This window comes from Microcaecilia unicolor, chromosome 9, assembly GCF_901765095.1.
Source record: "Microcaecilia unicolor chromosome 9, aMicUni1.1, whole genome shotgun sequence".
NCBI lineage: Eukaryota > Metazoa > Chordata > Amphibia > Gymnophiona > Siphonopidae > Microcaecilia > Microcaecilia unicolor.
The window spans coordinates 207,738,830-207,765,693 of record NC_044039.1 but is presented as its reverse complement, the minus strand read 5'-3'; the positions used below and the strand labels follow the sequence as shown (position 1 = coordinate 207,765,693).

The 26,864-nt window shown below is 45.3% G+C and overlaps 1 protein-coding gene across 1 annotated transcript in view; it reads right to left on the bottom strand.

Annotated features, from left to right (window-relative positions):
• LOC115477108 (tandem C2 domains nuclear protein-like) overlaps positions 1-26,864 on the bottom strand; it is a 57,536-nt gene that overhangs the window by 24,692 nt on the left and 5,980 nt on the right. The window contains exons 2-4 of the mRNA XM_030213722.1: positions 23,884-23,984; positions 14,756-14,872; positions 5,382-5,573 (exon numbers count right to left, since the gene is read on the bottom strand). Of these exons, the coding sequence (XP_030069582.1) occupies positions 5,382-5,573; positions 14,756-14,872; positions 23,884-23,984 (410 nt within the window). The remainder of the gene's footprint in view (positions 1-5,381; positions 5,574-14,755; positions 14,873-23,883; positions 23,985-26,864) is intronic.

Sequence of the window (26,864 nt, the reverse complement as noted above, 5' to 3'; positions counted from 1 at the left end):
GTGCCATTTAACAATCGATGGAACCCCTACATTTTTCCACTGTGAGGCAATAACCACCCGTGCCACCCCCACAGCATGCCACACCAGGTCCTGCTGGCATTTCTTTAAACCAGGTGGTTTTGCTGAGAAGAGAAAAAACTCAGGTGACCAAGGAATTAAACTTCCATTTCATTTCTGTATTTTACTTGTAACTGATTTCCAAAATGCTTGGGCCTTTACACAATGCCACCATATATGCCCCATGGTCCCTTTGTTACCGCACCCCCTCCAGCATAGTCCCGAGGAGTTAGGATATATTCGCTTAAGGCGATCTGGCGTGAGGTACCATCTAAAAAGTACTTTCACAGCATTTTCCTTAAGCGGTACATGAGTAGAAACACTCCGCACTGTCCGTTCTATTCTCTCCCACTCGGTCTCCCCCAGGGCCACTCTCAGCTCTCTTGACCAACTTTTCCTGTGTAGGGTGTATTTGGGAGATTGTACTCGTAATTCACGATATAGACGACTAATCAAGCCCCTTGAAGAGGCGAAATTTTCACAGACCTCCTCCAGGCCTAATTTTTTGCCGTTGCAGTACTGCTTTTACAGCTTCAGTTTTAAGAAAGTGGGCCAATTGATGATATGCAAATTCATCATCCTCCCCCACGTAACCCACACTCTTCAAGGCCCCGAAGGGAAGCAAAGTTTCCCCCTCAAACAACTGGCCCCAGGTTCTCAAGCCTTTTTTTATACCACCTGGTAAATACCCCAGTGTCTTTCCCGGGCAGGAACAGTGGGTTAAACGCTATTGGTGTCATGCGTGTAAGCGTACACCTCCCCCCTGGAAACAAACTATCCCAATAGTGGAGAGCGACACCTATGGATGGACATGCTCCCTCACCCAAGGCTCTAAATGATTTGGGAAGCCACATGACTGCCCCCAACGGGGATGACCCATGAGAGTGTTGTTCAATATGCACCCATTGTCTATCCGGATAGTCTTGGTACCACTCTACTGCCGCCTTCGCCTGCACTGCCCTATAATACCATATGAGGTTTGGGACACCCAAGCCGCCTTGTCTACCATCTTGATAGAGGAGCTTACGCGCTAGTCGCGGTCTCTTTCCTGCCCAGACGAAACGCACTATAGAATCTTGAAGTGATGACAAGAGTTGCCTGGGCAGCATTACAGGCAGCGCTTGAAATAAGTATAGCAGTCGGGGGAGCACATTCATCTTGACAATTGCTACCCTTCCAAACCAGGAAACCTCTAGATCCCCCCATCTCTCCAGATCTTTCTTAATGCCACTACTTAGTCCTTTGTAATTGGCCACATATAGATCAGATAGTTTTGGTGTTATGTTCACCCCCAGGTATTTAATTTGTTTTTTAGCCCATCTAAACGAAAAGGACGCCTCCAGAGATTCCACTGTATCCTCTGGGAGTGTTTTATTCAGGGCCTCCGATTTTGTCATGTTGACTTTGAAACCAGATAGTGTGGAGTATTCATCAATAAGGCGTATAAGATTTGGGAAAGTAGATAAAGGTCGAGTAACATATAACAGGATATCATCTGCAAAGAGGGCCATTTTATGTATTCTATCTGCCACTCGTGCCCCTGAAATTTCTGGTTCTAAACGGATTTTAGATGCAAATGGTTCCATAACCATGGCAAATAATAATGGGGATAACGGGCACCCCTGTCTAGTTCCCCTGTGCAGAGTAAATAGTTCAGAATTACTCCCGTTCACTCGGACACATGCTTTGGGGACTACGTAGAATGCCTGAATCCATCTCCTAAATTGAGCTCCAAATCCCATAGCCTCCAGCACCTTGTACATAAATGGCCAGTGGACCCTATCAAAGGCCTTTTCTGCATCTAAACTCAGAAGACAAAGAGGCCTCTGATGCCTCCCTGCTAGAAACACAAGATCCAGAGTGCGTCTGATGTTGTCCATTGCTTTTCGGTTTGGCACAAAACCTACTTGGTCTGGATGTATTAGAGTCGGCATCAAAGGTGCTAGTCTACTTGGCAACACCTTCGCTAGTATTTTAACATCGGCATTCAGTACCGATATAGGCCTATATGAGCCACACTCTGTCGGGTCCTTATTTGGCTTAGGCAGCACCGCTATCCAGGCCTCCATCATGGTCAAGGGTAATGCCTCCCCTTCTCCCACCTTGTTAAACAAGTCTGCCAGGATGGGGGCTAACTCTGGTGCAAATTTCTTATAGAACTCATTTGGTAGTCCATCCAAACCTCAGGCACATGTTTTTAACCAGTTTTTAAGCTAGGATGACTTATTTTGAACTGATTTTTAAGGGTTTTTTTTTAAACACTAATTTTGTATGCATGACCTCAGGATACATATAAGCTTGGTTGCTACAGCAAGTTTGCTTTCACTATAACCTCAGCGGTTTTTGTTTTTTTTTGAGAGACTGTTCCCAGAATCTGTAAGTATATTGAGAACGTTTTATGGATTTATTTTATTTCTTAGTCTTGTTAGGCAGCTTTTATCATCTGTGGTGTTTTACTTTCTGTTTTAGAGCTTTCCATGTTTTAAGAGCCACACCAGCCTGGCTATTTTTGAAGTTTTAAATCAGCTGGGTAAGCCTCTCTGTTTGTTTTACCGTTTCACCATTACACATTGTTTTAGCATCTAGACATTCACTTGTTTTAACATGGTGCTGTTATTAAGAGTTTCTCTGGTGTTCTTAAAGCTTATTTATTTATTTTAATTTTCCTTTTAAAGATATGCTTTATTCACATTTGCACATTGTTTCATTACCTAGGTAATTAGAGCTTTCTTAGCTTGGGGTTGCTCTGTATGTTTGTTTGTTTGTTTATTTATTTGTTACATTTGTACCCCACATTTTCCCACCTATTTGCAGGCTCAATGTGGCTTACATGGTACCGGAGAGGTGTTGATAGACTCCGGAGTAAAACAAATACAAATAATAATGTTCCTTTTGTGTGTTTTCAGTTTATTTATTTATTTTTTTTTTACTATGCATTTTACACAGTATGTTGTTTTTAGATACTGAATGATTTTATTTTCATTTACAGTGACCCACTGCCCCTGACGCAGCTATTTTTATACTGGCGAATCATGGCCATGTCAGGCACTTTATGTTGAATATCTACTAATAAAGATATTGTTTTTTTTTACAAAGTCTACCTTGTTGTTTTATCTTCCACTAGTAAATGAGGCCCGTTTCTGACACAAATGAAACGGGCGCTAGCAAGGTTGTTGTCAGAGTGTGTATGTTTGAGAGTGTGTGTGAGAGTGACTGTGTGTGTGAGAGAGAGAGAGTGAATGTGTTTGTGACAGAGTGAGACTGCTGGGTGCAAGTGTGTGTGCTCTGTCCCCTGCCCCCCCTGCAGCCACCCAGCGACTGTCCTCTCTCCCCTGCTCCCCCTGCAGCCACCCAGCGATTATACTATTTTCTTGCCCCCCCCCTTGTATCCACCCAGGGATGCTCTTCTGTCCCCTGCCCCCCTCCCGCCACCCAGTGAGTCTCCTCTGTCCCCTGCTCCCCCTGCAGCCACCCAGTGATTCTCCTCTCTCCCCTGCTCCCCCCTGCAGCCACCCAGCGATTGTCGTCTGTCCCCTGCCCCCCCTGCAGCCACCCAGCGATTGTTCTCTCTCCCCTGCCCCCCCCTCTAGACATCCAGTGATTCTAGTTTTTCCTGTGGCCCCCCTCCAGCCACCCAGCGATTCTCCGTTTTACCTTGCCCCCACCGATGCTCGTCTCCCGTGCCCCATCGATTCGCCGCTGTGCACCTGCCCTCCCATCTGCGGTTGGTCAGCTGTTGCGTGCGACGTGCGTAGGGTGAGTGATGCGATTCGGTGAGTGTCAGTGCTCCGCCCTCGACGTCATCACGTTGTTACGTAAGGGCAGGGCAGACACTCATGGGCAAACAGCGATCTACAAAACTACACACTTAGAACTTGGAGACTTCTGGTTCCGCCTTCATTAGAACGTTGGAGGTGCGTTTTATATATAGAGATTTGCAATAACATAGCCTTCCCCCAGGACAGGGTAAAAGTGTGTTTTATGAATGAACTTACATACTTGACTCAAGCCGTGACTAAGGAGGGGAAAATTTAGTCATTTGAGTTTCTCCAACTCACTTACAGGTTACCTCCAGCTCAATCCTTTGCCTACTTACAACTTCGACATTATGTTTCTTCCCTAACCTGATCTAATGGAAGATGTGGCAGACATGTTGGCGGAGGCTTACACGCTGGGATCATAGCAATCTGTGCCTCTAAAATACCACCATCAGTATTTGAAAGACACTACGCCTGAGCTGGACTATCAACTCTTGGCGACCTGCCGGTCTCAAGATCTTCAGTGTACGATAACAGTAGAACATTGCCAACGTTACATCAAGCAACTCCACTCTCAACGATCGTCCATGCAACAGAGAGAAATGCTTTATAAATTTATGCTATGACTCCATTACTCACTGCTTCATGTGTGCAGGGCAACTCTAGTACAGAGTGCCAATTGTGTTCAATTTGGAGCCTCTTCAGCTACACTTGGCCCTGTGTTTTGGTCTTGCCCTGTAATAAGCAATTTCTGGAAATGGGTTCTACGGGCAGTGGATACTTACTGGAGCTGTACAGCTACCTATGACCCGTTGTTCCTTTTTAACTGATATACTTACACGGGTCCATCACCTGTGGGCTTTAAGAGTTTCTTTCAGCAAGATGTTCTTTTTGGTATCAAGGTAAGAAAATTAACCTGGCTGACGGATTCCAGCCCAACAGTGTCACGCTGGAGATCACTCTTATCGCTCCAGATGCGCTTAGACAGACAAGGGATTACAATTCTGGATAGTGTGCTGGGCTGCCAGTTTCATGAGACTTGGGAGCCTTTTTGGCTTACTCTGCTTTCTAAAGCCAGGTGCAATCTATTAAATATCTAGACTTGAACCTCAACTGTCTGGAACCACTAAAGGGATGGATGGAGGGGGGATGGATACTAAGTTGTAATATTAAAGTATGTTACTGATTTATTTCTGTTTTGAAACTTCAATAAAAAAGATTTAAACATAAAAAACACACAGTGGCGTACCAAGGGGGGGGCGGTGGGGGCGGTCCGCCCCGGGTGCACGCTGCTGGGGGGGGGTGCTGCGTGCCGGTCAGCGTCGTTGGTTTCCAAGCTCCCTCTGCCCTGGAACAGGAAGTAACCTGTTCCGGGGCAGAGGGAGCATGGAAACCAACGACGCTGACCGGCGCGCGGCACCCCCCCAGCGGCGTGCACCCGGGGGTGTTCTTTCGCCGGGGAGGGGTTGCGCTGCACGGGGGAGGGCGGGGCGCATCTGCGATCCACCCCGGGTGTCAGCACCCCTCGGAACGCCACTGAAAACACATAAGATGCCTGCCCCTTACCAAGACTTTTGAAGCATGTGTTATGTCCAGCCAGTGGTCAGACTCCTCAGAACTGAGCTCTCGAAGGGAAACTGAACACTGTCCTATTGTCCTCTTCCGGGGACTGTGGATCTGAACTTTAAATAACAGCCTCACAGTCTGCAGGTTCTGCAGCTTGAGTGCAAACACAAAGGTTTCCATGAATTCTATGTCCTGCAAAAAAAGAAAAAGAAAAGAGGAGAGCACATGCACACAGGTCAGTACCTGAAAACATCCACTGAGAGCAGCAACAGCAATGCAGAGGGGGATGGGGAGTGCTGAATCAGCCCTAAAGTGACTGCTATATATTTAACGGGACATGTAACAATCAGAGCATGCCTGCTAATTAATGACCTCTAAAAATGTACTGCAGCATCTCCCCATATACATAGCAACATGTGTAAATGGCAATTTCCAAAAGCTCCTATTTACATTTGTAGATGACTGAGATGCAAAGAAGTCAAGGGGTGAGTTTTGGGTAGGCCAAAAATTTTATATATGTATTTGATGGGAGTACATGTAAACAAATATCACCACTGTGCTCCATACCAGCTCAGAAGCACGCATAGGAGCCAGTGCAATAAAGTGTGGGAGGCTTTGAGCACAGCTTTAGATATTTGGCTCACCTTTTTTTCAGTTCTGGCTCAAGGTGAATTACATTAATACATTAAGGCACAGCAGGTATTTCCCTGCCTCTAAAGAGTACACAATCAGCATGGCAGTCAGTGGCTTAGATCAAGGAGGTTTAATAGACAGGAATGGAACTGAGCCTATGTACTCCAATGTAAGCAAGGAAGCCAATTAGGTTAATCTCTGTTTCCACTCCCTCGCACAACCGTCATCTCTGGTACACTCAAAACAAAGGGGCCCTTTTTATTAAGGCGTGTAGGCACCTAAGCGCGTCCAACACACGTCAATTTGGAACTACTGCCCAGCTACCGCATGCCCCAGGGGCGGTAATTCCATTTTTTAATGCGCGGCAGAAAATATATATATTTTTTTACCACACGGCGCTAACTGGGAGGTAATCGGCAGTGTACGTGCACTGATGATTACCTTACCGCTAAGTCAATGGGTGACGGTAAGGTCTCAGGACACGTGCCAGTTTTTATTCTGCTGCATTATCTATTTACGGACAAAAAAAAGAAGGCGTTTTTTGCAGGCGCGCTGAAAAATGGACCTGCTCGCATCCAATACATGTGCCTACAACAGCGCAGGCCATTTTTCGGCGCACCTTAGTAAAAAGACCCCAAAGCAAGCAAACCTATGAGCTAATGCATCCATGTTGCCATCCTTTATTGTTGGTCCATCTGTAACAAGTCTAAAGCTGTTTCAATCGGAGAGGCAGTGCCTTAAAAGGTGGAGGACAAAAGATTTTTTTTAACTTATTAGACAGATTTTTAATATATTTGAAAACTTCACATATGTAGATATAAATATCATCTCTATATTACACCAGGGATTTTCAAACTAATACAAAATTGTTCAATATCCAAAACAGTTTTACAAAAATATATATACGTTATGTGAATGTCTCTCTTTGTTCATTAAAGAATTCAATCAACGAATTCCTTGCTTCTAAATTAATCAACACGGAACCTCAAAGCTCCTAATATCTATATATCAAACCCCTATTAAAATCAGGAGTAGAGTACTATCATGGGTCCCAGTGAAAGAAGCAATGGAGAAAAAAAGACCAAAAATGCAAAACACTCACATATAAGTAACAAAAACGAGTGATCTAAAAAACTCACTATCTCCTTCACTAATTGTATTAATAAACAAAGTGAGACAAAAATCACGTAACCAAAAAATACCGGGAAAACCCCGGAAAACCTACTCACGATTCAACCTATGAAAAACTCAGGATCCTCCCCTGAAATAACAATTGAGTATCACTAAAATAACTTAAAAAAATTTATTATAGCTGGTAGAAACAGAAATTTTAAACTCTGTATTTTGTGCTCATTTTTCTACACTAAAATCTAAATAAACAAATAATTACACTGTATATAAAACAGATGACCAAATTTCAGTTAGGATATCCTGTTTCCTGATGGATTCATCTTAATTGATGTTGTAATCTGCCTTGGGAAGCCTGGTGTTATAAAGATGACGGAATATATTGAAATTAAATAGGAATAAAATTAAACTCTCCTTTTATTGGGACACATGGAATCACATCTTCATCTGTTTTGTAGAAGTTTACATTTTAGATACACAAATGGATTATTTTGTTTCAAACATATTTCAGGGTCAAGTGGTTTTATAATTCAAAATAAAAATAAATACTTTGTTTCATGCAGATCTCTTTTGTTTAAACATAACTAAATGGGCTATAAGCCCCCAATGCAGTCCACTGGTTTTCTCATATTTTGTTCCTGTGATGACTTATACTGTGCCAAAACTGAAAACTCTTTCTCTCTATCTGGTCGTTAATAAAAGGAGCTCATTGTGAACACTATCCACCCTAAAAGGTTGTTTTGTGGCTGTACATGAGGAATTGTGATATTGAATAAATAAGTGTATGTTTGTGTCCCTAGTCATATAAAAAACAAAAAGTGAGGAGAATGGATAAGGATACCAAAAAAATATGTATTTATTCACATGAAAAATCAAAATTAAAAAATATATACAAAATTGTTATTTTTTAATTTTGATTTTTCATGTGAATAAATACATATTTTTTTGGTATCCTCATCCATTCTCCTCACTTTTGTTTTTTATCTCACGGTTTCGTGAGGGTGTTTACCTCCTTTTTGTTTTTTGCTGTGTCCCTAGTCATGCATGTTGTAATACTAAGGCCAATTAAGGAACAGGTTATTTTGAGTCAGTGTTCATTGGACCAAACTTGCTTTCCTTGTGCCATCACTATCCAATGGGTAGGTATTGTCTTAAAAAGTGGAGGTTAAAAGATTTTTTTTTACATTTAATTCACACAGACGGGCATAATCAAACGCCCATCTTCCTGGGCGGCCATACGAAAGGGCGGGACAAACCGTATTTTTGAAAACGATGGGCGCCCATCTTTTTTTCGATAATACGGGTTGTGCGGGGCAAATGCCTAGGATTTGGGCGTTTTGAGCTGGGCACTATCGGTTTTTACCGATAATGGAAACTGAAGGCGCCCATCTCAAAAACGAACAAATCCAAAGCATTGGCTCATGGGAGGGGCCAGGATTCGTAGTGCACTGGTCCCCCTCACATGCCAGGACACCAACTGGGCACCCTAGGGGGCACTTTTACAAATTAAAAAAGAACATTAAAAGAGTTCCCAGGTGCTTAGCACCCTTCCCTTGTGTGCTGAGCCCCCCCAAATCCCCCCAAAACCCACAAGTCTACACCATTACCATAGCCCTACGGGGTGAAGGGGGGCACCTACATGTGGGTACAGTGGGTTTGTTTTTTTTTTTTGAGGGCTCAGCATTAAGCACCACAAGTGTAACAGGTAGGGGGGATGGGCCTGGGTCCACCTGCCTGAAGTCCACTGCACCCACTAACAACTGCTCCATGGACCTGCATACTGCTGTGATGGAGCTGGGTAAGACATTTAAGGCTGGCATACAGGCTGGAAAAAAAAAAGTTTTTTTTTTGGTGGGAAGGGATTAGTGACCACTGGGGGAGTCAGGGGAGGTCATCCCTGATTCTCTACGGTGGTCAGCTGGGCAGTTGGGGCACTTTTTGGGGACTTGTTCGTGAAAAAAAGGGTCCAAAAAGTGCCCTAAATTCTTGCTACTGGCGCCCATTTGTTTTCCATTATCGGCCGAAGGCGCCCATCTCCCCTTGGCCGATAAACACGCCCCAGTCCTGCCCCGTCAACTTTGCCTGTTTCCGCAAACGGAGTGCAGTTGAAGGCGCCCAAAATCGGCTTTCAATTATACCGATTTGGGCGCCTTTGCGAGATGGGCGCCCATCTCCCGATTTGGGTCAAAATATGGGCGCCCATCACTTTCGAAAATAAGCTGGACATTATCTTAAGCAAAGCCGGGTTTAATGTGGCTTACATTTGAAAATTCAGTAAGACATAATAATAGAATTCAGTTATATCATGGGAGCAAATAGATGGATATGTCTGAAACATTTAACAAAGTTGAGATTAGCATATACCCAGCTGAGCATTTAAAAGTTTATCCTTTAATGATGCCACATGTTCAGAAATATTAGCCATAAGTATAGGCAGTTATTCAAAGATTATCACATGCACACACCAGAACAAGCATCCATCACATTGCAAAAGTAAACAACTTCTACAGAGTATATCCAAAATTAAATTTTTATTGCCTTATTATTGTTCAGCTATTGTACCTTAAATATAAATCAATATGTACAAATCAGCAGGACCCAAAGAACTCCAAAACAAGTAAAGTCAGAAACAACACGGTTTATATAACTAATTGTTCAACCACCGTTAGAATTCACCTTTGGCTTAAAAAGCAAAACCATGTGCATGTAAGCTCTGTATAAACAAATTAAAACAATCAAAGTTTAAAGCAAATGCTCATAATATGTAATATGTGGTAGCAATAATAAAACAATGATGGAATATTCACATAGCAGGAAGCCTGAGCCAACAGATTTATTTTCCACTAAACATAATTAACTTGGCTGCTAATATTGTGCTGAACTGGACAATGTTGGCATATTTAAATTGACTCAGGACTTCTGCATGAGAGGAGCTCTCCCCTCAATAATTAATATCTTTCTTTTAAACAGTAGTAATAAACAATATTAAGTGCATTTTTATAATACACCACTCACACCTCAGTGTTTGCTTCAGAACTATAATTCAAATTTCACTACTTGCAAATAAACCTTTCTAACTCACGTCAATCATATAACTATGGAGAGGAAAACACTTCAGACACTCAATGACCCCCTACTTAATATTTAATAGTGGGTATCTTGCTGCTCAGCGCTTACTTTTGAAAATAAATTTTTCTTAATGTAAACCTGCTGGCGAGCATCCTCATCCTATATAATAATTCTCACCTCCAACGTTCTGACTTGCTGCCTGGGACCATGGCTCATTCTGAGTTGGTCAGGATGGCTCTGTAGATCAGGCTGACATCACCGTAGCCATTATGATGTCAACTTCTGAACCCGGGGGAAAAAAACATGCCTCACAGCTGATCCATGTTCAGTGGAGGGTCGCTGGACATGGGTGGCTGGAGGGGAGGCAGAGGATAGAGGAGGGTCACTGGACATGGGTGGCTGGAGGGGGGGCAGAGGATACAGGAGGGTCGCTGGACATGGGTAGCTGGAGGGGGGCAGGGCAGAGAGGAGGGTTGCTGGACATGGGTGGCTGCAGGGGGGCAGGGGGAGAGGAGGGTCGCTGACATGGGTGGCTGGAGGGGGGCAGAGGATAGAGGAGGGTCGCTGGACATGGGTAGCTGGAGGGGGCAGGGGAGAGAGGAGGGTCACTGGACATGGGTGGCTGGAGGGGGGGCAAAGGATAGAGGAGGGTCGCTGGACATGGGTAGCTGGAGGGGGGGCAGGGGAGAGAGGAGGGTCGCTGGACATGGTTGGCAGGAGGGGGCAGGGGAGAGAGGAGGTTCGCTGGACATGGGTAGTTGGAGGGGAGAAGAGACAGGGGGTCGCTGGACATGGGTAGCTGGAGGGGGCAGGGCAGAGAGGAGGGTTGCTGGACATGGGTGGCTGCAGGGGGGGCAGGGGGAGAGGAGGATCGCTGGACATGGGTGGCTGGAGGGGGCAGGGGAGAGAGGAGGGTCACTGGACATGGGTGGCTGGAGGGGGCAGGGGAGAGAGGAGGGTCACTGGACATGGGTGGCTGCAGGGGGGCAGGGGAGAGAGGAGGGTCGCTGGACATGGTTGGCAGGAGGGGGGCAGGGGAGAGAGGAGGTTCGCTGGACATGGGTGACTGCAGTGGGCGCAGGGGGAGAGGAGGGTCGCTGGACATGGGTGGCTGCAGGAGGAGAGGAGGGTCGCTGGACATGGGTGGCTACAAGGGGAAAGGAGGGTCGCTGCAGGGGAGCCGAGGAAAACCTTGCTAGCGCCCGTTTCATTTGTGTCAGAAATGGGCCTTTTTTTACTAGTGAGTCATAAAAACCTCTCCAATGTGTGCCTTCTTACTTAGTATGTTATTTTTCTTTCTTAATTTGTTCTTCTTAACATTCTTACCAAAATACTCTGGCATTTTGATAAGAATGTTAAGAAGAACAAATTAAGAAAGAAAAATAACATACTAAGTAAGAAAGCACACATTGGAGAGGTTTTTATGACTCATGATGATGCTCTCCAGCAGGTTTACATTAAGAAACATTTATTTTCAAAAGTAAGCGCTGAGCAGCAAGATACCCACTATTAAATATTAAGTAGGGGGTCATTGAGTGTCTGAAGTCTTTTCCTATCCATAGTTATATGATTGACGTGAGTAAGAAAGGTTTATTTGCAAGTAGTGAAATTATAATACACCACTACAATCTACAAAACAAAAGGAGCAAGTTCCCACAAACCACCTTTCTCTTTTGATCTAGTCACAGGAAAAAAAAAAAAGATTTTAAATGCTCCCAGGTTTCAACCTAATTCATGTTAAATGTGGGATATAACTGCCGTAAATAAGTAAATTAACAAATAGAAACTCTGAATGTTGAGCAGCTGGTTCTCATAACATGATGTCTGTTTTAGTGACCCTTTACCAGGAGAAAACAAATCTCTGCACGAATATAACACATGCTAGGATGTCCCTATTACCAGCCCCTCCAAATAAGTACATAAGTACATAAGTAGTGCCATACTGGGAAAGACCAAAGGTCCATCTAGCCCAGCATCCTGTCACCGACAGTGGCCAATCCAGGTCAAGGGCACCTGGCACGCTCCCCAAACGTAAAAACATTCCAGACAAGTTATACCTAAAAATGCGGAATTTTTCCAAGTCCATTTAATAGCGGTCTATGGACTTGTCCTTTAGGAATCTATCTAACCCCTTTTTAAACTCCGTCAAGCTAACCGCCCGTACCACGTTCTCCGGCAACGAATTCCAGAGTCTAATTACACGTTGGGTGAAGAAAAATTTTCTCCGATTCGTTTTAAATTTACCACACTGTAGCTTCAACTCATGCCCTCTAGTCCTAGTATTTTTGGATAGCGTGAACAGTCGCTTCACATCCACCCGATCCATTCCACTCATTATTTTATACACTTCTATCATATCTCCCCTCAGCCGTCTCTTCTCCAAGCTAAAAAGCCCTAGCCTTCTCAGCCTCTCTTCATAGGAAAGTCGTCCCATCCCCACTATCATTTTCGTCGCCCTTCGCTGTACCTTTTCCAATTCTACTATATCTTTTTTGAGATACGGAGACCACTGATTACGATTTATAATAAATTACGACTCTACCTATGAAAAGCTATTCCGTTATTATACTTCCTGTGTGTACATCTGTGTGCTGTACAAGTTGGCATGTTTGAAAACATAAATGAGATTAAATAAAAATGCTACCAACAATAAAGAACGATGACACGGATGCAGCAGCTCACAGGTTTGTTTTGAGTGTACTAGAGATGACGGTTGTGTGGGGGAGTGGAAACAGAGATTACCTTAATTGGTTTCAACATGTTGACGTCACCTCATCTCCTGTCTATTAAACCTCCTTGGCTTACATCAACCCCTGGTCATAGATATAAATAACTTTATTGAGAACACAACCTCGGACACAGGTTACACCTTCAAATACCACCAGATTCTATTCACTTGTTTTGAATCAAATCTGATGGTATTTGAAGCAGTGCACATTGAGCTCAGGGAGCTAATTGTAGGCAACCGTTGAAACATTTAAGCATTTTCTGTGAAGGTGTGACTGAGGGAATGCTGACAGTCGCTCAAACTCACATGGTTCGGAATAAGGTATCTTTTAGTTTCAAACATTTTTATTGAGAATTCCACCTTAACTACAATCTCGTGTAACACAATATTGACATCCAGTATACAGCAATCATTGCTAGGTACAAGTGTACAACCATTCTCAAATTTTTATTTTACCCCCTCCCCCCCTTACCCTATTATAGACCTTCCCCCGTCCCCTTTAATACAATCCAACATTTTAATTTCCTAGCTATCTTCAAGTTATTCGTTTCGCTTTGGTTAAACTTATTATGTCCCACTACCCACTCCGTCCCTACAGTATCAGCTATTATTACCTCCCTTTCCCCCACTATATAAGGTATCTTTTAAAGATATCACCAAAACAGAGAAGATAGGGTATCCTAATAGGTTGGAAAAGAGACCATAATAGATCAGGTGTCCTTAAATAAAAATAAAAAAAATCAGACAAAAGATTGTGAATTAGTACTTTCAAGTAGTGAACATGATGTAAATAGGAACAACAAACATAGTTTGAAATGTCTATATGCGAATGCCAGGAGCCTAAGAAATAAGATGGGAGAGTTAGAATATATTGCACTAAATGAAAAATTAGATATAATAGGCATCTCTGAGACCTGGTGGAAGGAGGCTAACCAGTTGGGACACTGTCATACCAGGATTCAAAAATATCGCAGTGATAGGGTGGATCGAATTGGTGGAGGGGTAGCATTGTATGTTAAGGAGGGCCTTGAATGAAATAGATTGAAAATTCTGCAGGAAAGAAAACACATCTTGGAATCCCTATGGACTGAAATTCCATGTGTAAAGGGGAAAAGGATAGTGATAGGAGTGTACTACCATTCGCCTGGCCAGGATGAACAGATGGATGTAGAAATGTTATTGGAAATTAGGGAGGCTGACAAACTGGGCAACACAATAATAATGGGTAAATGTAACATCAGGGCATGCAAGGGAGGTAAAATTCCTTGACGAAATCAAGGACTGCTTTATGGAGCAGCTGGTACAGGACCCAACAAGAGGAGGAAATATTCCAGACCTAGTCCTTAGTGGAGTGCATCATCTAGTGCAGGAGGTAATGGTGATTGGGCTGCTTGATAACAGTGATCATAATATGATCAGATTTTATATTATCCTTGGAGTAAGTATGAACAGGAAATCCAATTTGTTAGTGTTTAACTTTCTAAAAGGAGACTATGATAAAGTGAGAAGAATGGTGAAAAAAAAAATTTAAGAGGAGCAGCTGTGAGGGTCAAAAAATTGACCTTAATCTGTCCTTGCCATTTTCCAAGCACAGACCACAGAAATCTGCCCAGTACTGGCCTTACTTCCCAATTTCATTTATTTTCTTTTTAAGTGAAAAAAATAATAATAATACACTTTGTTCTGACTCAGGCTTGAATTAATCTACAGGAAATAAATGTTTCTCATTCACTGTGAAGCCCAAAGAGTAAGATGTCATATTTATTGCACACAGACACATCAAAGATTTTACCTGTTTTTTTTATGTTAAACTTACTTTGGAGCTTACTTTAGCAGAAGATTTAAACTGTACCGGCTTTGGCAAGGTAATGATCCCTTTGATATAAATATTAGGACTCTCTCCACAGCTCACTGGCCAACTCAGATCTTTCAGCTAAAACATTAAACATATGACTGTTGAGTCACATCAGACAACACATATCTCGCTTTCCTTTTGTTTCAGTGGCATATGAAAAGGTGGAAATGAAAAAAGTCATGCCAGACAGAGGAAAGATCAGTATAACTAAAACTGTACAAGTTTTTATCTTAGGTTAGAAGCCCCACCAGAGACAAACACTGTAAGTAATGACCACTCCTTTCAATAATGCTGTACCACGGTAATACTTTGAATGAGGCTCAGCAGGGACACATGGCTTTTATAACCCTTAGCATTACTCTTTTACTGCACAGAGTTTTAAAAAGAACATAAAATAAAACCTAAGCCTTAAATCTGAAGGTCAGAGTGAAGAGCACATGTACTTCTTGCATGACACAGCTTACACTGAAGTGGCTCAAGGAGCCACAGAGCCTGAAAGCCACTGTGTGCAAATATGCAGGTTTTTCTAACGAGCAATCACTGTTTGGTATGGCCTTGTCCTATAGGGGAAGCAGGGGTGTGCTGGTAAATTTTTAACAATGGGCTCTCTCTCCGGGCATAACCGGTCCTGAAAGTTTTTTTTTTTTTTTTTTTTGGGGGGGGGGAGGGGGAATACAAGCCTCTCTCTCCCCTCCCTTGTGCGGGCACGCTAGGCATACCTTTGCCGAGCCCTACCAGCCAATAAATGGACTGCCACCATTCTCTGCTGCTTGTTTCTGGCTCTGAGCAGCATGATGGAACCTTCTTGCGCTTGCATGAAAAGTCCCAGCCTGATGCTCAGAGTCAGAAACAAGGAGCAGGGAGCAGCAGCAGTCTATTTACTTGGCTGGTGGGGCCCAGCATCACTGCCAGCAAAGTAAAAATGAATTCAGGAGGGGGCCCAAGCCCACATTTTGGGAGTCAGTTGTTAAAGTAGCCATGGGGAGGCCTACTTTAACAACCGGCAACCAAAATTCTTAAAAACTTAACAAACAGCTCTCGCGAGCCCTTGAGAGCCCGCTCCAGCACACCACTGAGGGGAAGTGTGGCCTCCATTGCTTTAATACAGTGGCGTAGGAAGGGGGGGGGCGGTGGGGCGGTCCGCCCCGGGTGCACGCCGCTGGGGGGGGGGGGGGGGGGGTTGTCGGCTCCGCTGGTTCCCTGCCCTCTGCCCTGGAACAGGTTACTTCCTGTTCCGGGGCAGAGAGAGCAGGGAACCAGTGGAGCTGAAGCAGCTCCCAGCGACATGCACTCGGGGGTGGATTGGCCCTCTCGCCCGCCCCTCGCTTCCTAATTCAATGTAAGAATATGCTCCGGGGGGGGGGGGGGGGGGCGCTGTGCTGCACCGGGGGGGGGGGGGGGGTGGGTGTGTGTGTGCAGCAACGACCCGCCCCGGGTGTCAGCCGCCCTCGCTACGGCACTGCTTTAACATCATTCTGAAAACACAAACTCATTCACCTATAAACAGTAACAGCTGAGCCAGTCATCATGGAACCTGAATGTTGATTCCATGTTTATTTATTTATTTATTTATTTAGATTTTGCTCACACCTTTTCAGAAGCAGCTCAAGGTGAGTTACATTCAGGTAGGGTTACCATTTTGTGTCCTCTGAAAAAGAGGACACATGTCACGCACCCCTACCCCGCCCCCGCCTCATGCCCCGCCCCTGCCACGCCCCCTTCAGGTCCGGGTTCCGCCCCTATTCCCCCCCCCCGTCACATAGTCCCCTCCCCCCATCACATACCCCCCCCTCACTTACTGTCTAGCCCTGGTGGTCTAGTAGCGTCTTCTCTTCGGGGCAGGAAAGAGCCCCCTCTTTCCTGCCCGGAGCGCTGCCTGCCCTTGCCTGCTGCATCCTCCTCGGTATGGCTGGGATTCAAAATGGCCACCGAGAGTTGAAGCGGGCCCTCGCGAGAGTTCAACTCTCGGCGGCCATTTTGAATCCCCAGCCAGACCGAGAAGGATGATAGACAGGGGAGGCAGCGCTCCGGGCAGGAAAGAGGGGGCTCTTTCCTGCCCCGAAGACGTCACTAGACCACCAGGGAACATGGTAAGGAAGGGGAGGGGAGGGGACGGGAGACCACGCGCCGATCGCCCGCCCACACGCCCACTGCACGCACGCGCCTGCCCGCACCCGCGCCCACGTTTGTCCAGAAATCCGGACAAACGTGGGCGGGGGCAAAATCCGCCGGACGCCCCGGACATGCCCTCAAAAAGAGGACATGTCCGGGGAAATCCGGACATATGGTAACCCTACATTCAGGTATGGTGGACATTTCTCTGTCCCAGGAGGGCTTACAATCTAAGTTTGTACCTGAGGCAATGGAGGGTTAAGTGACTTGCCCAAGATCACAAGGAGCAGCAGTGGGATTTGAACGGGCCACTTCTGGATTACAAGACTGGTGTTCTAACCACTAGGCCACTCCTCCACAAATCTGGACAAATGGGCAGGCTGGCAAAACCCGCCCGGTTGCCCAGCTGTATCCTCAAAAAGAGGACCTGTCCAGGTAAAACCGTACATATGGTAACCCTATGTTGAAGCATGCTAGAAGGGTGAGTAGCTCCTGGCTGTCTACCAGAAAGGGATAAGAAGTGACCGAGCAGGGTAGTTTGTATAGAGTGGGTCTTGCCTTGAAACAAAACAGATATACCAGATGATTTCTTGAGGAACCTTCCAGTCATATCTCTCTATGGTTCCATGAGCTTTGTTCAATATAGATTTTGTCCATTGTTTGAGTCAAAAGAATTAAATACCATTCAGGCTCCATAAAAGCCCCTGACTTATGTGGGATAATTTTATAAGAGGGTACCTATGTCAAAGTTGGAAAAAAGTGCCTATTTTATTAAGGCAACACAGATGCCTATATGGCTTTACATAGCAGACACCCAAAATCAGCTCCAGTAATGCACAAATCCTCATGCACAAACTTTTATCTGCTGTGAACAAGGTGTAAATGTGTGCACTGACACTCCTCTCCTGCCCTGCTCAGACTATGACCCTGGTGTAGGGTTATCATATGGCTCCAGAAAAAGGAGGACACATTGATCCGGTCTGGGTTTTGCTTCCATTGAAAGCAATGGAAGTAAAACCCAGACTGGCTCAATCTTTCCTCTTTTTTTCTGGAGCCATATGGTAACCCTAAGTCCCTGGGAATGCCTACAAGCCATCTTGTCAACATAAATACTTATGCATGCTTATTCAGGCACACAATTTCATAGAAGCCTTTCTGGATGTAAAACATGATCATTGGAGCCGACTCTGTGGGTGCTTGAGCACCCCCAATATTGAGAAAATTCCTTGTATGTGTCCAGGGAGGGGTTATTTCCATTGGGCTTAGCACCCCCAATAAATTTGAAAAGTTGGCTCCTATGAATGTGATCTACTTGTGGGAAATGCTTTATGAAAGTACCCCTTAACGCCAACCACTTTATAGCTAAATCAAATCTAAATGTGCTCCAAGCAATTATTGTCCTTTTCAGCACGGGCAACAAATCGTTGAAAAGATTAAACAGCCCAACGCAAACAGATGATATGTAGGCATAAGTCTGGGGATAACCTATGAATAGAAGCCTCGGCAGTGACTCATTTCATGCTAGGGTAGACCATTGTGAAAATATTGAGGCTGATGAAAAGATAGATGAGTTGCTGGGCAGGGATCCTGGCATGAAACGAGTCACTGGCGAGGCTCATGGGATAGGAGGTAGTTTTCTATTGTGGATTAAAACTGGTTAAAAGATAGAAAACAGAGAGTAGGGTTAAATGGTCAGTATTCTCAATGGAGAAGGGAAGTTAGTGGGGTTCCCTAGGGGTCTGTGCTGGGACCGCTGCTTTTTAACATATTTATAAATGACCTAGAGATGGGAGTAACTAGTGAGGTAATTAAATTTGCTGATGACACAAAGTTATTCAAAGTCGTGAAATCGCAGGAGGATTGTGAAAAATTACAGGAGGACCTTATGAGACTGGGAGACTGGGCGTCTAAATGGCAGATGGCGTTTAATGTGAGCAAGTGCAAAGTGATGCACATGGGAAAGAGGAACCCCAATTATAGCTATGTCATGCAAGGTTCCACGTTAGGAGTCACAGACCAAGAAAGGGATCTAGGTGTCGTCGTCGATGATACGTTGAAACCTTCTGTTCAGTGTGCTGCTGCGGCTAAGAAAGCAAATAGAATGTTAGGTATTATTAGGAAAGGAATGGAAAACAAATATAAGGATGTTATAATGCCTTTGTATCGCTCCATGGTGTGACCGCATCTTGAATATTGTGTTCAATTCTGGTCACTGCATCTCAAAAAAGATATAATGGAATTAGAAAAGGTACAGAGAAGGGCAACGAAAATGATAAAGGTGTTGGGACAATTTCCCTATGAGGAAAGGCTAAAGCGGCTAGGGCTCTTCAGCTTGGAGAAAAGGCGGCTGAGAGGAGATATGATAGAGGTCTATAAAATAATGAGTGGAGTTGAACGTGTAGACGTGAAGCGTCTGTTCACGCTTTCCAAAAATACTAGGACTAGGGGGCATGCAATGAAGCTACAATGTAGTAAATTTAAAACGAATCGTAGAAAATGTTTCTTCACTCAACGTGTAATTAAACGCTGGAATTCATTGCCAGTGAATGTAGTAAAGGCGGTTAGTTTAGCAGAGTTTAAAAAAGGTTTGGATGGTTTCCTAAAGAAAAACTCCACAGACCAGTATTAAATGGACTTGGGGAAAATCCACTATTTCTGGAATAAGCAGTATAGAATGTTTTGTACCTTTTTGGGATCTTGCCAGGTATTTGTGACCTGGATTGGCCACTGTTGGAAACAGGGTGCTGGGCTTGATGGACCTTTGGTCTTTCCCAGTATGGCAATACTTATGTCGTTCTATTCACAGGTCATCCCTGAATTTATACGCACATATCATTTGTTTGCGTGGGGCTGTTTAATCTTTTCAACCACTTTATAGAAACAGACCATGAAAGTCCCTTTTTACTTACATAGTAACATAGTAGATGACGGCAGAAAAAGACCTGCATGGTCCATCCAGTCTGCCCAACGAAAAACCTATAAGTGTATACCTTACCTTGAATTTGTACCTGTCCTTTTCAGGGCACAGACCATATAAGTCTGCCCAGCAGTATTTCCCGCCTCCCAACCACCAGTCCCACCTCCCATCACCGGCTCTGGTACAGACCGTATAAGTCTGCCCTCCCCTATCCTCGCCTCCCAACCACCACCCCCTCTTCCCCCCAACTGCTCCGCTTATAAGGCCAAGTGAATTTTCACATATAATAATACGTCTTTATGATGGTGTCACGGGTTAAATAGAAGAGACCCTTTGTCCTCCTTAAAATCCAGCCCACCTTAACAAGTATACAACTGGGAAAGCTGAGTCACAGGTGGGGCACAGGAGAAGCAGCTAAATCCATAGAAGACTGCAAAGGAGAGGGTTGCAGCTTTTAGCCTGCAAAGTAGGACATGACAAGTTACTTTTGTGCATTGCTGGAGACTGCTCTTGAACCTTGTGAACTCATCTGTTAGGCAAATAGATCTCCTTTTGCTATTTAATCCTCAGCTGCTTTCTGTTTAAATTTGAGCAGACAGCCTGCAAGGGAAGGCGGACTTATTTTGTGTTTTGAACCTGAACTACACAAATAAAGATTTTTGCTGCCTTTAGACTGTAGTCTGGCTGTGTATTTAAAGGCTCAGGACACCAACGTTCACACACATTATCACAGGCAGCTCCTCATGATACCTTATGGCAAATATTAAATTTGTGCAGGGTTGACTAACCGTTAAGGAAGGCTAGGCTGTCACCTACAGCAAGAGTTTCTGACAGGCAGCAAACAGCAGCTGCAATCAAAGCAGAACAACATATCCTGACAGCCAGGCAAATTCAGGGGCCCTTTTACTAAGCCGCATAAGCATCTATGTGCGCCCAACGTGCGCCAAAATGGAGTTACCAGTGACTACCGCGTAGCTCTTGCGGTAATTTCATTTTTGGCGTGCGTTCCGATACGTGTGTCTGAAATTTTTTTTTTTTTTTGGGCATGCATAATGGATGCGCCGTGGCATTGGCGCACGTAGGTCATTACTGCCCAGATTCTTTACTGCTAGGTCAATGGCTGCCGGTAAGGTCTCAGATCCAAAATGGGCGCGTGGCGATTTTGATTTTTGCGCACATCCATTTTCGGCAAAAAAAAAAAGCCTTTTTTTACAGGCGCGCTAAAAAATGGATCAGGCGCACGCCCAAAACCTGCTCTACACTACCATAAGCCTCATTTCATCTTCATTTATTAATAAACTAGTGGAACCCAGCCGTTTCCTCAACAATGAAACGGGCCCTAGAAAGACTCTCTTGCAAGCAATTGTTTTGTCTCTCCCCTGCCCTCCCTCCCCTCCATGTCCATCGATTCTTCCTCCCCTCCATCTCCTCCCCTCCATGTCCAGTGATTTTTCTCTCCCCTCATGTCCAGCGATTCTCCTCTTCCCTGCCCTCCCATCCATGTCCCGCGATTCCCTCCTCTACTGTCCTCCCATCTCATCATGTCCAGCGATTCTCCTCTGCCTGCCCTCCCCTTCCTCCCTCCCTCCCCTTGATGTCCCGTGATTCTCTCCTCCCCTCGATTTCTACCTGAACGTTTTCTGGTTGGCTGGCGCTGGCTTCCGTTCGTAACATCCCTCTTGATGTCAGCTCACCTCCAGCGTTCCCTTCCCTCGCACTGTTCCACCCCCTGACGTCATTACATTTTGACGCGAGGGCGGGGCACTGAGGGGGAATAGAATGCTGGAGGCTGACTGATCTCATCAGATGTTACGAACCCAGGCAGCCAGACAGAGATGGAACGTTGGAGGTGAAAAATTATTATGTAGGATATCCCACATTACCTGAAACAAATAATCAGTTCAATGTGGCTTACAATTGTCATTCTTAATTACAGTATACAATTTCAAGAAAGCAGAACTCACATTAGGATATTTATAAACCATCTTTTGCTAATAATCTACTAAAAATAGAATGTTTTCAACTCTTTACAAACATCAAATAATTATTTATGCAAACTAATATCCTTAGGGAGAGAATTCCACCATCTAATTCTCTGGAAGGCAAATCGTGCAGAGAAAACTGATTTATAAACCTTGGAGTCAATCTTTGACTCCGCTGTCTCCTTCTCTGCTCATATTCAGCAGATTGCCAAAACCTTTCGTTTCTTTCTCTATATATTAACAAAATTCCCACCTTTCCTCTCCGAGGATGCTACCAACACCCTTATCCACACCCTTATCACCTCTCGCCTAGACTTACTGCAATTTGCTTCTCGCTGGTCTCACCGCTCAGCCATCTATCTCCTCTTCAATCTGTCTGCTGCGCGTCTTATATTCCGCCAGAGTTCGCTTAACTCCACGTTAGCCCCTCCTCAAGTTGCTTCACTGGCTCCCTATCCGCTTCCGCTATGGTTCAAACTTCTCCTTTTGACCTGCAAGTGCATCCACTCCGCAGCTCCTCAGTACCTTCCGCTCTCATCTCTCCCTACACTCCTCCCCGTGAACTCCGTTCGCTGGGTAAATGTCTCCTGTCGTCCCCTTCTCCCCCATTGCTAGCTCCCGGCTCCGTTCCTTCTATCTCGCTGCTCCCTATGCCTGGAATAGACTCCCTGAGCCAGTACGTCAGGCTCAGTCTCTGGCTGTCTTCAAGTCTAGGCTTAAAGCCACCTCTTTGCTACTGCTTTCGACTCCTAACCGTGACTCTCTTACTCAACACCCTCACTTATCACCCCTACCACTGCAATTTCCCCACCCCTAGCTGTCTGTCCAATTTAGATTGTAAGCTCATGTTAATTTGTACAGCGCTGCAGTAAGTCTAGTAGCGCTATAGAAATGTTTAATAGTAGTAGTAGTAGTATAAACCATGTTCTTACAGCTTAGAAAATTAAGATGCAGATAATCTCTAGAACCCAGTACAGCATTCGAACTGAGAGTTTTTACTAAACTCTGATGGAACATGAAGCCATTCCAAATCACATTTGGCAAACCAATGTAAAAAGTTTAAAAGCCGCACATGCTTTAAGGGAAGCCAGTGCAATTTGCACAATAAAGAGAAGCACCGACATATCGCGATACCTTCAGAATCAACGTGCCACCATATCCTGTGCTGTCTTTAATACTGACTTAAAAACCCATCAGCATATTCTTTTACCCAGGGCCGCCCCACCTCCGCCCCCCCCCCTGCTGCCGGCCCGTGTCGCTCCCCCCGCCGCTGCAGTCCGCGGTCTCACCTGCCTGCCTCCACAGCTCCGGGCCCCCAGCATTCAAGGCGGCAGTCGCAGATCGCTTCTCTTCTGGCCTTCCCTCCCCGTGTCCCACCCTCGTCTGATGTAACTTCCGGTTTCCGCGAGGGCGGGACACAGGAGGGAAGGCCCGAAGGGAGGCGATCTGTGACTGCCGCTTCGAATGCAGGGGGCCCAGAGCCGAGGAGGCAGACAGGTGAGACCAGGAACTGCAGCGCCGGCAGCCTGACCCCGGCGCCAGGCCCCCCTTGGAGGCCCGGGCCCATGGAATTTTGTCCCCCCTGCCCCCCCCTCTCAGCGACCTGATTTTACCTGCACGAAGGTTGGTAATTTTCAAACAGCTCACTTAGGGGGGGTCTTTTACTAAGTGGCGGTAAGCCCAACGCGGGCTTACCGCTCGCTAAACAGGAAATACTGCCGGGCTTCCGCAGCAGGCCAGCAGTAATTAACACCCCCAGCGTGTGCCGTTTCCGGTGCTACAAAAGTATTTTTATTTTTGTAGCACCGGTGTTGTGCTCCCCCACCCCTCCTCCCCCCGAAATGGCCGTGCGTTTCGCATGGCCATTTCTTTTAAAAAAACAAAACAACCTTTTACCCACTGCGGTAAAAGGAGGCCTCAGCGCACGTCAAAAACACGCTCTGGCATGCCCCCTTTGCCGCAGCTTAGTAAAAGAACCCCTTAACTGGGTAAATGATTTTCGGAGATAAGGGACAAAGGACAAGACAATAAGCACTAATTTACTGAGGCAGCAGGTAAGAGCAGTTATCCGATCTTACCTTCAAAACAGTGATCCAGACCTGCTCCACATCAGGACTGTAACGTAATCTAACATTGAGTCTCCCAAAGTCTCTTTCATCCCCTGACAAGGTAATTGTATCTGCAAAACAAGAACTGCTAATTCAGATATTTACAACTAGTATTTTAAATCCAGCCTGAACAGTGACTCTATTGTGCAGTTTAACAGTCTAAAATGCTAGAAAAAAAAAAAGAGTCTTGTAACCAACATGCTTCTGTTTAAATCATCTCAAGTCTGTCCTTCAGCATCACGTAAAACTGAAAATTAAATATTAGGGTTACATAAAGAACACCCACACCTTTTCTTGAGTGCTGACCCCCAGAGGTGGGGGTTTTGCTGACTCTGGGGCTCGCTGAGGCACCCTTTTAGCACTTGCCGCGTGATCATTTTGGGGAGGAGCCCTTACCGTCACCCGCTGAGGTGGCAGTAAGGGCTCCCGCATTAACTCGGCGGTAACCGGGCAGCGAACGGCGCTGCCCGATTACTGCTGGGTACACTCTGGCGCTACAAAATAAATACATTTTTCTAGTGCCAGAAATGATGGCGCACTAGGGGTTGGAAGTACTGCCGAGCTGCTGCGGTAGCCCAGTGGTACTTCCTGTATAGCGAGCGGTAAGCCCGCGTTGGGCTTACCGTCGCTTAGTAAAAGGAGCCCTTACTAAGGTGTGCTGAAATATGGGCTTAGCGTGTTCTAGGGAGTAGCCTAGTGGTTAGTGCAGTGGACTTTGATCCTGCAGCTCCTTGTGACTCTGGGCAAGTCACTTAACCCTCCATTGCCCCTGGTACAAAATAAGTGCCTGAATATATGTAAACCGCTTTGAATGTAGTTGCAAAAACCTCAGAAAGGTGGTATATTTCCCTTTCCCTATTTGAGATTCTAGATGGAATGTTGCTATTCCACTAGCAGAAGTCCGCCCTTGCAGATCAGCAACACGGCCACGCAGGCTTCTGTTTCTGTGAGTCTGACATCCTGCACATATGTGCAGGACCTCAGACTCACAGAAACAGAAGCCTGCGTGTGGCATTGCTGATCTGCAAGGGCAGGCTTCTACATGGAATGTTGCTACTGGAGGAGTAGCCTAGTGGTTAGTGCAGTGGACTTTGATCCTGGGGAACTGAGTTCAATTCCCACTTTGATCCTGGGGAACTGAGTTCAATTCCCACTGCAGCTCCTTCTGACTCTGGGCAAGTCACTTAACCCTCCATTGCCCTGGTACAAAAATAAGTACCTGAATATATGTAAACCGCTTTGAATGCAGTTGCAAACACCCCAGAAAGGTGGTATATCAAGTCCCATTTCCCTTCCCTAACATAGGATTTTCTCATGCACTAACCCCGAGATTCTATATATCATGCTGAGATTTCCTCTCGGAAATCAAAGTGTATTCCCTAACAATGCACAGAAGCTAATTGGTTAACAAGCTAATCAGCGCTGATAATTGGATGTTAACAACCATTATCTCCACTAATTGGCATAATTAGAATTTATATGCAGAACTGTCTAAGTGTATTCTAAACATGCTGTGCGTCAATTCTAAGTCGCATAGTTGGAAAGGGAGTGTAGTCATGGGCATTTCTAAAATCTATGTGTTGTTATAGAATCAACTGCTCCGCACCTAGTTTAGGTGTCGAGATTCACACCAGATTTTACTTGGCGTAATGGGCGCGATTAAAGTTAGTCGCATGGACCATATTCTATAAACTGTGTGGAAATTTAGGCTTATTCTATAACATGCCTAAATTAAGGTGTATTTTATAGAATATGCTTACTCGAATTTCATTTTGTCGCCAAATTTTTACACGTGGAGGGCATAATGGAATGGGGTGCTCAAGTTTCCTGAGGGCGTCCTCGCAGGACGTCCTCGTGAAGGGTGGGGAAACCTGTATTATCGAAACCAAGATGGGCGGCCATCTTTCATTTCGATGATACGGTCGGGGGACGCCCAAATCTTAACATTTAGGTTGACCTTAGAGATGGTCGACATAAATGTTGAGATGGTCGACCTTAGAGATGGTCGTCCCCGGTTTTCGGCCATAATGTAAAGCGTGGGTGCCCATCTCAAAAACGACCAAATCCAACTCATTTGGTCGTGGGAGGAGCCAGCATTCGTAGTGCACTGGTCCCCCTGACATGCCAGGACACCAACCGGGCACCCTAGGGGGCACTGCATTGGACTAACTGATGCACTAACTGAGTGAAAAAGCCCTTCCCTTACCGATGCCTTAGCGATTCGGAAAGGAACGGGCATGCATGAAGGAAATCGCATGCAAATGATATGTCATGCAATTATTGCCCATAACACTGGTAAATAGGGACTTATTATCTTTACGCAAATTGATATCTAATTTTTGCTGGCAAGGGAAAAAACCTTGTCTACCGTTTAGGTGTCTACAAGTCTCTTGGCAACAGGGGGCACTCGGGCTTCCAGATATGCAGAAATATAATATGGCCTGTCTGCTTCGATATATGGGAGACTGGATTCTTGACAGTCAAATTTACACACCCCGGACATTTGAACAAACCGCATATCATAGTAACATAGTAAATGACGGCAGAAAAAGACCTGCATGGTCCATCCAGTCTGCCCAACAAGATAAACTCATATGTGTATACCTTACCTTGATTTCTACCTGCTTTTTTCAGGGCACAGACCGTACAAGTCTGCCCAGCAGTATTTCCTGCCTCCCAACCACCAGTCCCGTCTCCCATCACTGGCTCTGGCACAGACCGTATAAGTCTGCCCAGCACTATCCCCACCTCCCGCCACCGGCTCTGCCACCCAATCTCGGCTAAGCTCCTTAGGATCCATTCCTTCTGAACAGGATTCCTTTATGTTTATCCCACGCGTGTTTGAATTCTGTTACCGTTTTCATTTCCACCACCCCCACGGGAGGGCATTCCAAGCATCCACTACCTCTCCGGAAAAAATACTTCCTGACATTTTTTGGAGTCTGCCCCCC